Below are 18707 nucleotides of genomic sequence, written 5' to 3' on the forward strand. Positions count from 1 at the left end.
CCACCTTCCGGAGACACCTGAAACCCCACCTCTTTAAGGAATACCTGGGATAGGTAGTAATCCTTCTAACCCCCCCCCCCCACCAATTTGTAAGTCGCTCTGGATAAGAGCGTCTGCTAAATGACTTAAATGTAAATGTAATGTGATGTAAATTTCAGTAATTTGATGTATTGCATAGTTTCACGGATTAAATAAATATGTCGAACGAAACACACGCTGCACTTTGGTTTGCTCCTTTAAACAGCCGTGACAAACAGTTACACATGGAATAAACAAGCATACAGTCACTAATACAGTAGAAAAAGTCTATATACAGTATGTGCAAATGTGGTAGGATAAGGGAGGTAAGGCAATAAATAGGCCATGGTGGTGAAGTAATTACAATATAGCAATTAAACACTGGAATGGTAGATGTGCAGAAGATGAATGTGCAAGTAGAGATACTGGGGTGCAAAGGAGCAACATAAATAAATACAGTATGGGGATGAGGTAGTTGGATGGGCTATTTACAGATGGGCTATGTACAGGTATAGTGATCTGTGAGCTGCTCTGACAGCTGGTGCTTAGTGAGGGAGATATGAGTCTCCAGCTTCAGTGATTGTTTTTGCAGTTTGTTCCAGTCATTGGCAGCAGAGAACTGGAAGGAAAGGCGGCCAAAGTAGGAATTGGCTTTGGGGGTGACCAGTGAGATATACCTGCTAGAGTGCGTGCTACGGGTGGGTGGTGCTATGGTGACCAGTGAGCTGAGATAAGGCGGGGCTTTACCTAGCAGAGACTTGTAGATGACCTGGAGCCAGCGGGTTTGGCGACGAGTATGAAGCGAGAGTGTACAGGTCGCAGTGGTGGGTAGTATATGGGGCTTTGGTGACAAAACGGATGGCACTGTGATAGACTGCATCCAATTTGTTGAGTAGAGTGTTGGAGGCTATTTTGTAAATGACATCGCCGAAGTCGAGGATCGGTAGGATGGTCAGTTTTACTAGGGTATGTTTGGCAGCATGAGTGAAGGAAGCTTTGTTGCGAAATAGGAAGCCGATTCTAGATTTAATTTTGGATTGAAGATGCTTAATGTGAGTCTGGAATGAGAGTTTACATTCTAACCAGACACCTAGGTATTTGTAGTCGTCCACATATTCTAAGTCAGAACCGTCCAGAGTAATGATTCTGGACGGGCGGGAAGGTGCGGGCAGCGATCGGTTGAAGAGCATGCATTTAGTTTAACTTGCATTTAAGAGCAGTTGGAGGCCACGGAAGGAGAGTTGTATGGCATTGAAGCTCGTCTGGAGGTTAGTTAACACAGTGTTCAAAGAAGGGCCAGAGGTATACAGAATGGTGTCGTCTGCGTAGAGGTAGATCAGGGAATCACCAGCAGCAAGAGCGACATCATTGATGTATACAGAGAAGAGAGTCGGCCCAAGAATTGAACCCTGTGGCGCACACACAGAGACTGCCAGAGGTCCGGACAACAGGATCTCCGATTTGACACACTGAACTCTATCAGAGAGGTAGTTGGTGAACCCGGCGAGGCAATCATTTGAGAAATCAAGGCTGTTGAGTCTGCCGATAAGAATGTGGTGATTGACAAAGTCGAAAGCCTTGGCCACGTCAACGAATACGGCTGCACAGTAATGTCTCTTATCGATGGCGGTTATGATATCGTTTAGGACCTTGAACGTGGCTAAGGTGCACCCATGACCAGCTCTGAAACCAGATTGCATAGCGGAGAAGGTACGGTGGGATTCGAAATGGTCGGTAATCTGTTTGTTAACTTGGCTGTCGAAGACCTTAGAAAGGCAGGGTAGGATAGATGTAGGTCTGTAGCAGTTTGGGTCTAGAGTGTCTCCCCCTTTGAAGAGGGGGATGACCGCGGCAGCTTTCCAATCTTTGGGAATCTCAGACGATACGAAAGAGAGGTTGAACAGGCTAGTAATAGGGGTTGCAACAATTTCAGGAGATAATTTTAGAAAGAGAGTCCAGATTGTCTAGCCCTGCTGATTTGTAGGGGTCCAGATTGTCTAGCCCGGCTGATTTGTAAGGGTCCAGATTTTGCAGCTCTTTCAGAACATCAGCCATCTGGATTTGGGTGAAAGAGAAATGGGGGAGGCTTGGGCGAGTTGCTGTGGGGGGTGGAGGGCTGTTGATCGGGGTAGCCAGGTGGAAAGCATGGCCAGCCGTAGAAAAATGCTTATTGAAATTCTCAATTATAGTGGATTTATCGGTGGTGACAGTGTTTCCTAGCCTCAGTGCAGTGGGCAGCTGGGAGGAGGTGCTCTTATTCTCCATGGACTTTACAGTGGCCCAGAACTTTTTTGAGTTTGTGCTGCAGGATGCAAATTTCTGCTTGAAAAGCTAGCCTTAGCTTGACTAACTGCCTGTGTATATTGGTTCCTAACTTCCTTGAAAAGTTGCATATCACGGGGCTATTCGATGCTAATGCAGTACGCCACAGGATGTTTTTGTGCTGGTCAAGGGCAGTCAGGTCTGGAGAGAACCAAGGGCTATATCTGTTCCTGGTTCTGAATTTTTTGAGTTAAAAGCGCATTCCAGACGATGTCTATTCCACAAGTTACCACCGGCTAAATATATGACGTTAAAATGCTTATTTACTCTGTTCCATCTGACTGCGCAATCAACTGTCTCATCAGCCCAGCCAATAGAACGAAAGACCAGCCGGCTTGGGTAGTAACCCTAGATATGTATTTATAGACTAATACAAATCAGTAACGGATTTAGGTATGGGCGACATGGGCAGCCGCCCGGGGCGGCACGGGGTGGTTGGCCCAGGGCGCCATACAAGCTAGAACCACCACATACACTTGAAACAAATAGCCAAACCTACAACTGCAGACAAAAATGCTTTCTGCTACTAAGATCAGTGAAATGTAGGCTAAACTGACAATGGAATTCTGAATTCTGGCTCCAAACACCGGCTTCTCGGGCATTATCACATTCATACAACGGGATACAAATATATTCAAATAATGATTGACATATTTTCATTAAAAACGTTATTTTTATTAATTTATTCATACTATTTCATCCTTCCACAATATATAGTCCGGGAAAAAAAATCTGGGTTTACTACCCAAGCCGGCTGGTCAGTCGTTCTATTGGTTCGGTTACCAAGGATGCGACCCAGTCGTTCAGTCTTTTTGTTCTGTATCTATGGACGCGACCCAGTCATTACTTCTAAATGTTCCATTGCCATACTGGCAACGTTCTTATTCCTTGCTTGCTAGCCAACTACTGCTAATTTACAGTCACGTCAAACAGTGCAGACAGAATAACAACAGGAGATGCATTTGTTTAAGCTGTTTCTAGTGACATTTATTTGGATACATCCATAACAATGAGCTAATGAGGCACGATTTCGCTAGCCAACAACACAGCTAACACAACGATTTCAAACTGAAGCTGGAAAGACTGCAAACTAGCTGCACTTCGTTTCACCTTTTTCCAATTGACATTTCTTTGTATATATCCATAAAAATGATGCCAGCCGATTCATGATTTCTAATGGTTGAGAAACGCTGCCTCTCTCTCTCTCGTCCTGACTCTTGACCATTACACGTTCATTACTATGGGACAGTTGGAGATCGAATTTGAAAATTAAAACAATGTTACAAATGTCGGAGACAGACGGGTTTATACAAATTTCTGTTGTTGAAAACTAAATGTTAGTCGAAAAGAAATATGAGATAATGTCTCGATTATTTTTCTAGTGGAGATCAAGTTTATAATTTCCCTACCTGGGTTAACGAGACTATGGGTTGCGCAGTCAGATGGAACAGAATGAATAGGCATTTTAAAGTCAGATTTAGCCGATGGTAATTTGTGGAATAGACACCGGCTGAAATGCGCTTTTAACTAATCAGCATTCAGGTTTAGACCCACCCGTTGTATACTGTTCTGTACTCTACTGTTCGGTACTCTACTGTTCTGTACTCTACTGTTCTGTACTCTACTGTTCTGTACTCTACTGTTCTGTACTCTACTCTACTGAGCTCTATTGTGCTGTACTTTAATGTTCAAAATTGTGAAACAGACTGCTATTAGTTCAGATTTGGTCCGGTTCTGACCAACCAAATTTGGTTTTGTTTGGGGACAGAGCTCATTAAAATAGTCACTGTGTACAATAATACCCAAATATGCAAAAGAGGATATTGCATATTTATACCTTTGTGTATCTTTTCAGGATACATCACTATGAAGAGAATGACATTCATTTCCATATGCATTTCTGTGGAGTACAGATCAGGGACCCGTGATACCGCAATTCCATTACCAGGTGTAAGTCCACCTCACTTACTTTAGTTGAATAACCAACAGATATTTGTTCTAAGTCATTGTGTCATGCCATAGCTGACCCCCCCATTCTTTCTGCAGGAATTATTCAATCCTAATTTGGAGCAGATATGTAAGAGTTTTTGGAAAACGTGGACACATTAAAAAACGGAGGGAGATTTTAATGAAATTCTGTTAACAAACATTGCATCTGCATAGTTTTTCCAGTAAATGTGTTTTTGTAAAATGTTCAGTGTAAATTGTTAAACATAGTCCTTGTGCATAAGGTTGTATGGTTTATTAAACTTTGAAATCAATGTTTTTTGTTTGGAGTACATTTTAAGTGAGAAATTGGACTCTGCGTAATTCTGAGACTGTGGAATTGCACAGCAGTTAAGGGTCATGGTTGACAAAGTGGTTAAAAGATAATGGTTCTTCCCTGCGGGGCCAATAGTTTATCCAGACGCTCTTGGTCCTGCTGCAGCATCTCTTCCCTGCGCCAGCCGTTTATCTCCTGCAGCCTGCGCAGTTGCTGGGCGCGTCTCTCCTGCATCTCCTCCACAATCACCGCGCCGCCCAGAACCATGGCAGAGAAGGGCAGCTGCATGCGTTGCACCTCCTGCTCTTAGAACTCTGCACTGCACCACTTCTCCAGCTCTGCGGTAGAGAGAGAGAGTCAGGCAATGATATATAAATATTATATATAAAGCAAAGCACCACATACTGTTTCATACAATCTCAATACATCTCTCTGGCCCCATGGCAGGCAGACCGTGGTGGTAGTCTGTAGCTGTGTTTGTGGAGCAGCTCTATGAGGCAGAGGGTGACGGCCGCCAGGTGACCAGTGTACTTCAGCTGGAAAAGACGCTGGAGGTAGGACACCACCTGGCTCCCGCCCACGTTCACACGCATCCAGCCTGGGGAAACACCAGAGGACATGTTACATCTGGTGAGATAGCAGCGACATCTGTTTGTTCTTTTCCCAACTCCTCTAGCATGAAAACAAAATAGAGGATTTTGCAAAAGAATAGACAGATCTGGCTACCTGGTTGAGTATGAGTGGAGTCACCTAAAACCTCATGTTACTGCGTACCTTCCATTGATAACAGGTAGTATGTGAGCGCAGTGGTAGCTGGAGGACAGGACAATGCCCGTGTGTGTGTGGGGAGTTGCTGAGAGCAGTGTTGTAATATAAGCTGTACAGGCTATCCACCCCATAGGATACATGAGGGCAGTGTTGTAAAGTACTTAAGCAAAAATACTTGAACGTACTACTTAAGTAGTTTTTTGGGGTATCTGTACTTTAGTTTACTATTTATATTTTTGACAACTTACACTTTTTACTCCATACATTTTCATTGACACCCAAATGTACTCGCTACATTTTGAATGCTTAGCAGGACAGGAAAATTGTGTAATTCACACACTTATCAAGAGAACATCCCTGGTCATCCCTACTGCCTCTGATCTGGAGGACTCACTAAACAGAGAACATCCCTGGTCATCCCTACTGCCTCTGATCTGGTGGACTCACTAAACAGAGAACATCCCTGGTCATCCCTACTGCCTCTGATCTGGAGGACTCACTAAACAGAGAACATCCCTGGTCATCCCTACTGCCTCTGATCTGGTGGGACTCACTAAACAGAGAACATCCCTGGTCATCCCTACTGCCTCTGATCTGGTGGACTCACTAAACAGAGAACATCCCTGGTCATCCCTACTGCCTCTGATCTGGTGGACTCACTAAACAGAGAACATCCCTACTGCCTCTGATCTGGTGGACTCACTCAACACATGCTTTGTTTGTAAATTATGTCTGAGAGCTAGAGCATGCCCCTGGCTATCCGTAAATAAAAAATAAAATGATGCTGTCTGGTTTGCTTTATAAGGCATTTGAAATGATTTATACTTTTACTTTTGATACTTAAGTATATTTGAGCAATTATATTTACTTCTGATACTTAAGTATATTTAAAAACAAATACTTTTAGACTTTTACTGAAGTAGTATTTTACTGGGTGACTTTCATTTACTTGAGTCCCCCACCACTGCATTGGGGACTCTAGCACTCAAAGAGCAGCACTGACATCATCTGGCGACTGTGCAGCGGGTTGCAGGGCGCCTCTGTGAGAACTATCGGATGTTCAACACTGCCCTAAAACAGGGGGAGAGAAACCACATCAGATGTTTCTGAACGAGCAGCTATCTAGTTAGCTACCTTTGTACGCGTAAATTGAATTCAAGAGTGAGAGGGCACAACAGTCAACAGGACAGTCAACAAAGAAAATGTGGAACAACTTATACGCCGCACATCAGCGCCAACTCCCGAGGTGGCTGAATCGAACAGCAGCTCCTGTATCTCGAAGTTTACAACCACATTTCGGTCGAACCGGCTTTTCAGGAGCCATCGCAAGGGCTCGAGGTTGGAGATGCCATTACGGATTTGGGATTCACTGCGAGCTGTCCCTCTGATCCTCGCCGCCAATGATTTGAGCAGAAGCCGCGGAGCGCCTACTGTAGTTAGTCCCCTTTGCATGCTCAACGGCTATTTTCAAAGGAGGGCCGGTTATCTATTACCATTGGGACCGGTGTTGATTGTAAGCATTCGGCAGCAATTTAGACAATCATGTCGGGAGATGATTTGTAGTCTTGAAATTAAAATATTTTGCAAGTTGTGTCTGTTTTGGAAGTCATTTTGAAAGGGTGTTACTACAAAATACGGGCGACTCGAAGGCTTGTGTGAGCATCCAAAAGTTCCGGGATGCTCAGAATATATTACATCCTCTATTGTAGATCCCCTAACAACTATTGTTTTAGGACTATGTATTTATACATTCTGTAGTCTATTTACTGGCATCTGTCAGTGTCATTTACTACCATTTTTGTTTTTATATGGATGCATTGCTTTATCTACAATATTTTTTGTTTCCTCAATGAACATGTTAATGTGAGTACAGACTGGGTGTGATAACCTACTGTATGACCCAGAACCGGTTTACAGTTGGACTAATGCATTAAAGACCACATCCATGAATGAGTGTTTGCCAACAGAGGGGGCAATGAAAGCTGGTCTCATGCATTTGAGATGAATATGCATCAAACAAAGCATGAATTAATCTTTTGGGCATTCTGAATTAGGTCCAGCCAGAAATGATGAGCTACTCCTATCAATCTATTCTTATGGTTATATGATATCCTATCCCTATCAACCCTTATATCTGAAAAGGCCTCGATTTATTCTGGTCTGGCACTTACAGTATTACTGTCAATTGACTGGGCAAAGTGGAGCCTCAGCTGGTGATATATAGGGTGCCTTTGGCACTGACAATAGACACTCCACCACCAAACGGTCTGTCCCCTATCACTCATGTCACATGACATAGATTTTAAAACTTTCTGGGCGCCACGACCAAATTCACATAGAAATGTGAGTTATAGATCTGTCAGATTTGAAGCGGTAGATCTGTTCTATGTGTGGCAGTGGAGGCTGGTGGGATGAGCTATAGGAGGGTGGGCTCATTGTAATGGCTAGAGTGGAATAAATGGAACGGAGCCAAACATGGTTTCCATATGTTTGATACCATTCCATTTATTCCATTCTAGCTATTACAATGAGCCCATCCTCCTATAGCTCATCCCACCAGCCTCCTCTGACGTGCACTATATCTATGCTTCCTGTTCAGTTTTGTTTTTGTGTATTTTACTTTCGGTTTTGTACACCAACTTCAACCAGCTGAAAATACAATCTTTTTGGTTATTGAAAATATTCACCTATGCATTTTCTGTGCCACCATTGTTACAAAACCACAGAATTAAGCTCAAGGGTCTTACATATCAGATCATTCATGCATCATAAAATACTTTAATTTAGAGACAACAGGCATATGCCCTGTGTAATCAAACAAATGGTGGATGCATTCCATATTTATTTCAGTCCAGGGACTTGATTGGCGGGTTAGCACAGATTTGGGAGCAGGGAATGTTGTAGCTTGATGCTGTGTCATTGAATCAGAGGCACAGTTCACTGCTCAGGCACAAAGCTCTAGTCAGGGGACCTCCTCTAATGTTAATAAGCAGATCTAGGTCATCTCCCACATAGGCTCCCAGAAGGCAAGACGTGACATTGTACCTCTGTTCCTAACACTGGGAACCTTTGCTTGTTGTGCATGTCATACCGTGATGAGCCACAGAGAAACAATTAGGCTACAAGCGCTTTGGGACTGCCTTGATGTAGCTCCTCCATTTTGTAGAAGCAGGGTAGAGAGATCCTAATTAGCTTGTCATCAGCTGTCACATTCAAGTGTTCCTGCAAGACTCTTAAGACATTTATTGGGTTATTGTCATGTTACCACTCTGTTAATATTATCATTCTTATCATTTAGTTGTGGTAGTAGAATAGCAATGTTATGATTGTCAGTACCTAAGACTCATCTTTCCTGCTGCAGCTCTCTCTGTGCTGATCATGAGATTAAATGGTGAAATGTCAGTTTGAATCTTTGCATGCAGGACTGGTGAAATAAAAAGAGAAAACCTCCAACTATCTGTGACATAAATGAATGAAGGGAAGGGAACACCGTTTACATAATAGGCTGAGGTTTGCATTTAGATTCCTACTGCTGCCTCTGATATTTACATTTGAGTAATTTAGCAGATGCTCTTATCCAGAGCAACTAGGGTTAAGTGCCGTGCTCAAGGGCATATCGACAGATTTTTCACCTAGTTGGCTCGGGATTCAAACCAGCGACCTTTTAGTTACTGGCCCAAGGCTCTTAACCGCTAGACTGCCTGATACCAGAGCCACAGCAGCAAACCAAACGCCCTGCATCCCCTAAACACTACCCCGCCCCCTCACACACAGAGACTGTCACTACCACTCTCTTCAGTCTTAAGCCCTGTAAGCATAACAGATATTTTTGGGCCATAGAGTTATTAATGTGTTTGTGCACCTGTCACTTTGCATGAATCCCTGGGTGTGTAGTGTCTGTGTATGTGTAAGTTGTGTTCATGTTTCATAGGGGATCCAAGGAAAGATTTCAAAATGTGTGTGTTTATTTATCTATTCCTATGTAAATTGCATGTCCTTGTGGACCATTTAGTATAAGCAGCAGATTACATTTCTCTATTCTAAACCAAAATGCTCAGTTTTTGAAAAAAAATTCAGGATGCTATATTTTCTTAGATCCCTTCTCATTGTTAGGGCTCTAGATTGGCTTGAGTGGCTTCCCTTTTCATCCGGTGGGGCTTTCAGACAGACAACCTGTGTTCCTTTGAGTCTTGCCAACCAATTATTGTGGCCATGGCAACTATCTGAGACTATTGCCCCCAGTTGGTGCATGTTAGCAGGTTATAAGCCTTCAGTATCTCTCCCCCTTCAGACATCCCTCTTTCATCTTTGCTGAATAAATGTTTGTCTCTGTAACCCAAAGCTAAATTGGTCACCACAGCAAGCAATTTGATGCCATCTCAATAATAATATGTCTGAAAATCTATTTCTTATGAAGTTCCAAATGTGCAAATACAGATAGAGAACAACATATTTTTGTGTCCAGAAGATTAGTAAGTACATTTCACTGGAATTCAAAACCCTGTTTCATGATGAAGGTGCAGTGCTGTTCATTTTAATCCAGTTTGGGGGGGCATGGGTGTGTGTGTGTGTGTGTTTGTGTAAGATTTGCAGCCTATCCTCTGTCCAAGACCAGGGTTTTGTACATGAATGGGGGAGGGAGGTTTAGTCACTGAGATGCCCCAAGGACTCTCCCGGGAACATTCTTTCCTCACTGTCCTCACACACACAAGCATGCAAGCACACATACATACACACGCACACTGTGCATGCCTCAACACAAACGGCAGCTGGCAAAGCAGCCTAAGCCCAGCATGAAAATATAGGGACTTTCTGGGTTGATACAAAATGTTGAGTTCTCATCGTCTTTCACGTTTTTGTCTCATTTAGTCTTCGACCAATGCACAATTCTACATACATTATTCTGTAATGAATTTATCATCAGTCTGTCCACGTGCTATTCTCACTCTGTGAAAAGAGTAAACTGTATTTCTGCCTTTCCTTTAATGTTCATAATGTATTCCGACAAAAGGAAATATTAGAAATGCCTTGCCTACGCAGGCACCAAAACCTGATGACAGTAATACTGTAATGCGTCGTGACATGTCGGAACCGATTAGAAGAGAAGGATAAGGTGCCTCTTATCATCTGAGGGATTACAGTTGGAGGCATCAAATGTTACCGTGATTTTTTTCTTCTGCATTTTCGAACACATTCCTGCTCTTTAATGTCATATCGTAATACGGGAGTTCTAAAGCAGACGCACACGACACGGGCATGTGTTTAATGAGGACTAGAATGCCATGCCTTTTCAAGGACAACCAACATGAGATATTATACTATTTAGGCCTACATTTGGTTTCCATGCCAGATGTATAGTCGATCTAACCATGAGGAATTTGCTAATGCTGTGTAGATCTACATTGGAAATAGCTTGTCAACCAACAGGGGACATTTAAAAAAATGACTTGGCAGTTACAGAAGGTTATATAGCCAGTATGCGAAAATTCAAGTCGCTGTCCCAGGTTCTGCAATGCTGAAATTAGGAGAATTTTCTCATGAAGATTCATGCGGGTCGTGGTCTCTAATTTATCAGCTGAATTTAAAGTATCTGCTCCCATGAACAAAAATGTACTTAGGCTACAGAGATACGCTAATCAATTAAATAATCGGAAAACAAATTAGATAAGAATATTTATTTTTTAAGATTGTTTTGATATATATTATACCAAATAAAAAAGAGTAAGTGCTGGCTATACTCAAAGGGCCATAAAACAAAACGTTGGCTCCAAATTCTTATAGCGAATAAACTAAAAAACAAACGGAAATAATCAAAATAATATGCTATTGATGTCACAGCTAGGTTCGAGCTACGATTTTCATCTTCAAATATGTAATATTTATTTATCCATTTTAGACCTCTATGTATTTTTGCATTAGGAATAAAAAGACAAAGACAAAAACATTGGTATAGGCCTATGAATGGTAGGCAGTCTAAATCACATTTTTCAACGAACATATGCGTCTGCAATTATAAACTACACCTTCATGAAACTGATAATACATCTGCCAGATCAACACGATCTGAATGTTTAGTGTCATCATATCATAACGAAAAATATTGGAACAAATGATCGATCAAAATTAAAAATAGAATTAGGTCTAATTCAATATGCAAAATGATCTTAATCGAATAAAGCACACATATTTTGTATAAATAAAGCGTAAGAGCTAGCATCCATGCCTCTGGTAACGAAATACTACACCCCTTTATCCCTCAAATCTCAAAGCAATTTGCTAAACGTAATAAATTGACAATTTTGTCCTTGGTCTTAGGCTACTGCAGAGAATTTGCGCCAGTGAGGGGGGTCATACTTATGTCGTAGGCTGCGTCTGTCTCGCTCTCACACACGCACACACACACCCGCTTCAGAACCATGAGAGGTTTTTGCCTGCTGAGCAAGTCATTGCATTGGCAGTATACGAGGACACGTGCCTAGTCCGACTGTGACACACAGATTCCATCGCTCGTGGTTTGCACTTGTCACAGCTGCGCCACAGTTGACTGCAACATCCGAACCAGAACGGACAACTTAATGGAGAGGTCACAAACAGGGACATTCGATCACATTCAGCAGTTTAGAAGAACCAACTTGAGGAAGAATTGTTTTGCATAATTTCTTCTGAAGCCAAGAAAGTGTCAGGAGGGGTTTGAGAGTGACATGGATAATCAAGACCAACAGACGGGATTTTAAGGAGAGCCTATGTGGATGTAACGGTTGGACAGCCGTTAAGAGAAACGTCAAAACGTATTGGCAACAGGCATGGTTATCTTTCTCTCACAGCAGCAGCAGCAACAGCCAAAATAACTAATAACCATATTTGATCCAATTGATATCTGAAGATTCACATTTATTTCACAACAATGGCTCACTTAATTCGACACAAGATCGGCAACAAGCTGACCAATGCGGCCAACACAGTGTCCAATAAGTCTCAGGCCAAGGTAAGCGGAGTGTTTGCCAGGCTGGGCTTCCAGGCCGCTACGGATGAAGAGGGTCTGGGGTTCGTGGACTGCGATGACTTGGATTTTGACTACAGGCAGGGGATGCAGATGGACATCATGCAGGGTGACGAAGAAGGGGGAGATATGGACGGAGGAGACGAGCTGATGGTGGGGGACAGCCACTACCAGAGAGACGGAACCGGTCCACCATCCTCTTCCTCCCTCAAGAACACTGGGGCGTGTAACGAGTTGGCATTAGAGGACAAACCCAAAATTACCACTTGGGATGCGGGGTGGAACGTCACCAATGCCATTCAGGTAGAAATAATTTAAAGAAACACACAAACATATTGGCACTATGTCAATGTAAGCCTATTGTCAAGATAGACTTGCAATATACGCCCATTCAGGGACACCGATTTGCATTCTACAAAAATACTGAAACAGACCTTAAAATGACTTTAGCAATGTTTTCATTGACATGTAAAAATAGACTTTGAATAGGCATATTGTATGGTTTCATATTTCACAATCCTTAATTTAGAACAAGTGTGTCTTAAATATTTTATTTAAAAAAATAAAAAACTGCATATCGGTGCCTTTATTTAATCAGAAGAGAATGTCAATTTAATTTTAAGCATGTGTATAATAATAATTTGAGATTTTAGAGGAAAATAGGGATTTATGCAAGATAGCCTATTTCTTATCAGCAAAAAACAGACCCCCGTTGCCTCCGTCTGGAATGAATCACGGCTGAAATGGTTTGGATTAGCCTCGGGGACCATTAGGCCTACATCGTTATTCTTGATAACATTTCACAGTGGTCCTTTGTAGTTGGTAGAGCAGGGAGCTTGTAACCCAGGGTAGTATGTTCGATTCCCGGGACCACCCATACATAAAATGTATGCATGAATGTCTGTAAATCGATTTGGATATCAGCGTCTGCTAAATGGTATATGTTATTTTTACAGTGGATTATACAAAATAAATCCAGTATTGATGAGGAAATATTTTAGAAATATTAGATTCTGTGCCTGGACGCTAGTCACCTGACAGAAAAACAGAGGCCTGCCTAGGCTTTTTTTTTCTCTCAACTCCAGTCGTTAAATGTGGGGTTTCACACATGTATGATTAGGAAAATGTGAATGTCGTTTGCTATTATTATGCAACTTTAAATAGGATACATTTATTGCATGTGTGGTGTGGGGAGGCATGCCACTTCGATAAGCCCATTTCCATTACGACTCAACTGTGCTTGTGTATCCACAGGGGATGTTCGTCCTTGGGTTACCATACGCCATTCTTCACGGAGGATACCTCGGACTCTTTCTTATCATATTTGCCGCCGTTGTATGTTGTTACACCGGAAAGATTCTTATTGCGTGTCTGTATGAAGAGAATGAGGATGGAATTCTGGTGCGCGTGAGGGACTCCTACGTGGACATCGCCAACGCGTGCTGCCAGCCACGGTTCCCGTCTCTGGGCGGACATATAGTTAACGTTGCTCAGATCATTGAGTTGGTCATGACCTGTATCCTGTACGTGGTGGTCAGCGGCAACCTGATGGTCAACAGCTTCCCCAATCTGCCGGTCTCGCAGAAGGCTTGGTCTGTAGTTGCCACGGCTGCCCTCCTGCCTTGCGCGTTCCTCAAGAGCCTCAAGGCGGTGTCCAAGTTCAGCTTGCTCTGCACCATCGCGCACTTTGTCATCAACATCCTGGTGATAGCCTACTGCCTCTCCAGAGCCCGCGACTGGGCCTGGGACAAAGTCAAGTTTTATATCGATGTCAAGAAGTTCCCAATCTCCATTGGCATCATCGTCTTCAGCTACACGTCCCAGATCTTCCTGCCATCGCTGGAGGGGAACATGCAGAGGCCAAAGGAGTTCCACTGCATGATGGACTGGACCCACATCGGTGCCTGCGTTCTGAAGGGCCTGTTCGCTCTGGTGGCCTACTTGACTTGGGCAGATGCCACCAAAGAGGTTATCACGGACAACCTGCCGTCCACCATCAGAGCGGTGGTCAACCTGTTCCTGGTGGCCAAGGCCTTGCTTTCGTATCCGCTGCCGTTCTTCGCTGCTGTAGAGGTCCTGGAGAAGTCTTTTTTCCAGGATGGAGGGCGCGCTATTTTCCCTGACTGTTACGGGCCGGGAGGACGGATTAAGTCCTGGGGACTGGGCCTCCGGTGCCTCCTGGTGGTGTTCACGTTGATCATGGCCATCTTTGTCCCGCACTTCGCACTCCTCATGGGCCTAACCGGGAGTCTTACCGGCGCCGGGTTGTGCTTCCTTCTCCCGGCTCTCTTTCATCTAAAACTGATGTGGAGGAAACTCTTATGGCACCACGTGTTCTTCGACGTCGCCATATTCGTTATAGGAGGCATATGCAGCATTTCTGGGTTTATTCACTCAGTAGAGGGGCTCATTGAGGCATTCAAATATGGAGTCGAGGAATAAGAATGTATACATTCTACCTCTGTAGCCCATAGGTCATAATCTCATCGATCATTGGCGCTGAATGACAGACTGATTGACAGAGCAAAAGGGAGACTGTGTAACTGTGTACTTTGTTTTTTGCCTTCGTGATAATGTGCAATAATAGACTTTACTATCATAGTGTACAGTATTTAGTAATGAAATGTTATGTTAATTAGGAAGTGGGCAATCCAGTGTCCTTTGAAATGGATCATCTCTGAAGCGTTGAATATGATGCATGGTCTGATCAGGCAAAGTCAGGCATGTGAAAATGAGCTGTGTATAAGGCCTAACTTAGTGTGTGGATGTCTTGATATCTGCATTGATAATTGGTTTCCTTATGAAGATTTTTTTTTAAATACGTAAGTGAGTGTTTTATTATCGAGCTGCTATAGAATTAGATCTCATGCAGGTTCTGTCGACATACCAGAGAAAACATGCTCCGGGCACCCACGTTGGATGGTGCTATAGGGTAAACATACACACACATATATATATATATAGTGGTTTAATCAAAAAATTTCGATTCGTTTTCAATCGTACTCCTTGTCGACACATTTGGTTTTTGGTGTTTCAAGTGTCATTATGGATGAAGTGAATTATTGCAGTGCAAGCAAGTGGCTCCTATGTGTTTATATGAAACCATCTGTCTTCTGTATAGTCTCTCTACCTGTTGAACGTATTAATTGTGCTTTCATGGAATTAATCATGACGTGTAAGAAACGAGTATGTGTTGAATTAATAGATAAAAAATCGAATATTTTATGCATTATGTTCATATCATTGTCCAAGGATTAAATGTCTATCTGGAATTTGTGAACGCTCATGTATGTGCGAAAAAAATAATCTATGGGTGAATAAAATGTAGGTTTTTATGGATGAATATATAGTCAGTGGTTGTTTGGGGGTCTTTCAGTAAAATGGAAGCAGAAATCTGGATGAGGAAAGCGGATGTGGTGTGCAGTATTATGCAAATGATCATAGATTTACTCACCTCACATGCACATGCGAATTATCTGCCTATAAATTTAGACTCCACATACATTCTAATTCCCAATTAACTTAATAATTATATAGCCAGCCCAAGAGACATGAGCACTGTCAAAATAAAGGTACAAATAATATATACATATATACAGTACCAGTCAAAGGTTTGGACACGCATACTCATTCCAGGGTTTTTCGTTATTTTACTAATTCCTACGTTGTAGAATAATAGTGAATACATCTAAACAATGAAATAACACATATGGAATCATGTAGTAACCAAAAATGTGTTAAACAAAATATATTTTATATATATTTGAGATTCTTGAAAGTAGCCACCCTTTGCCTTGATAACAGCTTTGCACACTCTTGGCATTCTCTCAACCAGCTTCATGAAGTAGTCACCTGGAATGCATTTCAATTAACAGGTGTGCCTTGTTAAAAGTTAATTTGTGGAATTTCTTTCCTTCTTAATGTGTTTGAGCCAATCAGTTGTATTGTGACAAGATAGGGGTGGTATACAGAAGACAGCCCTATTTTGTAAAAGACTAAGTTCATATTATGTCAAGAACAGCTCAAATAAGCAAAGAGAAATGACAGTCCATCATTACTTGAAGACATGAAGGTCAGTCAATCCGAAAAATATCAAGACCTTTGAAAGTTTCTTCAAGTGGGGCGGTGCACAATTGGCCCAACGTCGTCCAGCTTAGGGCGGTGCACAATTTGCGCAACGTCGTCCGGGTTAGGGTTTGGCCGGGGTAGGCCGTCATAATAAATAAGAATTTGTTCTTAACTGGCTTGCCTAGTTAAATTAAAAAATATATATATAAAAGTGCAGTTGAAAAAACTGCCTCTCATGAGAACTGCCACAGGAAAGGGAGACCCAGAGTACGATTGCTGCAGAGGATAAGTTCATTAGAATTAACTGCACCTCAGAATGCAGCCCAAATAAATGCTTCACAGAGTTCAAGTAACAGACACATCTCAACATCAACTGTTCAGAGGAGATTGCGTGAATCAGGCCTTCATGGTCAAATTGCTGCAAAGAAACCACTACTAAAGGACACCAATAAGAAGAAGAGACTTGTTTGGGTCAAGAAACAAGAGCAATGGACATTAGACTGGTGGAAATGTATGATGTGGCAGGGTTTGCAAACTATTACAGACTTCAAAGGGAAAAACTGCCAAGAGCTGCCCAGTGCCACAAGCCTGCCAGACAAGCTAAATTACTTCTATGTTTGCTTCGACGCAAGTAACACTGAAACATGCATGAGAGCATCAGCTGTTCCGGAAGACTGTGTGATCACGGTTTTCGCAGCCGATATGAGTAAGACCTTTAAACAGGTCAACATTCATAAGGCCGCAGGACCAGACAGATTACCAGGACATGTACTCCGAACATGTGCTGACCAAATGGCAAGTGTCTTCACTGACATTTTCAACCTCTCCCTGTCTGAGTCTGTAATACCAACATGTTTCAAGCACACCACCATAGTCCCTGTGCCCAAGAACCCTAAGGTAACCTGCCTAACTGACTACCGACCCGTAGCACTCACGTATGTAGCCATGAAGTGCTTTGAAAAGGCTGGTCTTGGCTCACATCAACACCATTATCCCAGAAACCCTAGACCCACTCCAATTTGCGTACCGCCCCAACAGATTCACACATGATGCAATCTCTATTGCACTCCACACTGCCCTTTCACACCTGGACAAAAGGAACACCTATGTGAGAATGCTATTCATTGACTACAGCTCAGCGTTCAACACCATAGTGCCCTCAAAGCTGGGACTGAACACCTCCCTCTGCAACTGGATCCTGGACTTCCTGACGGGCCGCACACAGGTGGTAAGGGTAGGTAACAACACAACCGCTACGCTGATCCTCATCACGGGGACCCCTCAGGGGTGCATACTCAGTCCACCTCTTGTACTCCCACTTCACTCATGACTGCACAGCCAGGCACGACTCCAACACCATCATTAAGTTTGCCGATGACACAACAGTAGTAGGCCTGATCACTGACAACGCTGAGACAGCCTATACCTGATACCTGACCGTGTTGTGCAAGGACAACAACCTCTCCCTCAATGTGATCAAGACAAAGGAGATGATTGTGGACAACAGGAAAAGGAAGACCGAGCATGCCCCCATTCTCTTCGACGGGGCTGTAGTGGAGCAGGTTGAGAGCTTCAAGTTCCTTGCCTTCCACATCACCAACAAACTAACATGGTCTAAGCACACCAAGACAGTCGTGAAGAGGGCATGACAAAACATATTCCCCCTCAGGAGACAGAAAAGATTTCTCATGGGTCCTCAGATCCCCAAAAGGTTCTACAGCTGCACCATCGAAAGCATACTGACGGGTTGCATCACTGCCTGGTATGGCAACTGCTCGGCCTCCGACCGCAAGGCACTACAGAGGGTAGTGTGTACTGCCCAGTACATCACTGGGGCCAAGCTTCCTGCCATCCAAGCTTCCTGACCTCTATACCAGGCAGTGTCAGAGGAAGGTCCTACAAATTGTCAAAGACTCCAACAACCCTAGTCATAGACTGTTCTCTCTGCTACCACACAGCAAGCGGTATCGGAGCACCAAGTCTAGGTTCAAGAGGCTTCTTAACAGGTTCTACCCCCAAGCCATAAGACTCCTAAATGTCTAATCATATGGCTACCCAGACTATTTGCATTGCCCTGTATATAGCCTCTCTATTGGTATTTTACTGCTGCTCTTTAATTATTTGTTGCTTTTGTTCTTATATTTTTTAGGTATTTTTCTTAACTGCATTGCTGGTTAAGGGCTTGTAAGTAAGCATTTCACTGTAAGGTTGTATACCTGTTGTATTCGGCGCATGTTACAAATAACATTTGATTTGATTTGTAAGGGC

General features: G+C 42.9%; 2 protein-coding genes across 6 annotated transcripts; one reads left to right on the forward strand and one right to left on the reverse strand.

The window, feature by feature from the left end:
* Positions 1 to 4441: 4441 nt before the first annotated feature.
* LOC106566696 (uncharacterized) lies at positions 4442 to 7008 on the reverse strand. Of its 5 annotated transcripts, none has more exons than XR_006758521.1 (3): positions 6506 to 7008; positions 5057 to 5201; positions 4442 to 4941 (listed from the first exon to the last, which is right to left on the reverse strand). XR_006758521.1 is itself a non-coding variant. In XM_014134991.2 (3 exons), the coding sequence occupies exons 1-3, from the start codon at positions 6890 to 6892 to the stop codon at positions 4740 to 4742; spliced, it is 375 nt and encodes a 124-aa protein (XP_013990466.1). In that variant the 5' UTR covers positions 6893 to 7008; the 3' UTR covers positions 4442 to 4739. The 5 variants fall into 5 exon arrangements, 2 of the variants coding, with proteins under 2 accessions (XP_013990466.1, XP_013990464.1); XR_001319927.2 differs by having other exon boundaries at positions 5030 to 5201; XR_001319926.2 differs by having other exon boundaries at positions 5019 to 5201.
* Positions 7009 to 11997: 4989 nt separating this feature from the next.
* On the forward strand, positions 11998 to 15714 carry viaat (Vesicular inhibitory amino acid transporter). Its single transcript, NM_001165390.1, is given in 2 exon segments — positions 11998 to 12674; positions 13626 to 15714. Coding segments are annotated over 2 exon segments (1587 nt in total). The 5' UTR covers positions 11998 to 12275; the 3' UTR covers positions 14814 to 15714.
* Positions 15715 to 18707: the final 2993 nt, after the last annotated feature.

Source organism: Salmo salar, chromosome ssa13 (assembly GCF_905237065.1).
Source record: "Salmo salar chromosome ssa13, Ssal_v3.1, whole genome shotgun sequence".
Classification (NCBI taxonomy): domain Eukaryota; kingdom Metazoa; phylum Chordata; class Actinopteri; order Salmoniformes; family Salmonidae; genus Salmo; species Salmo salar.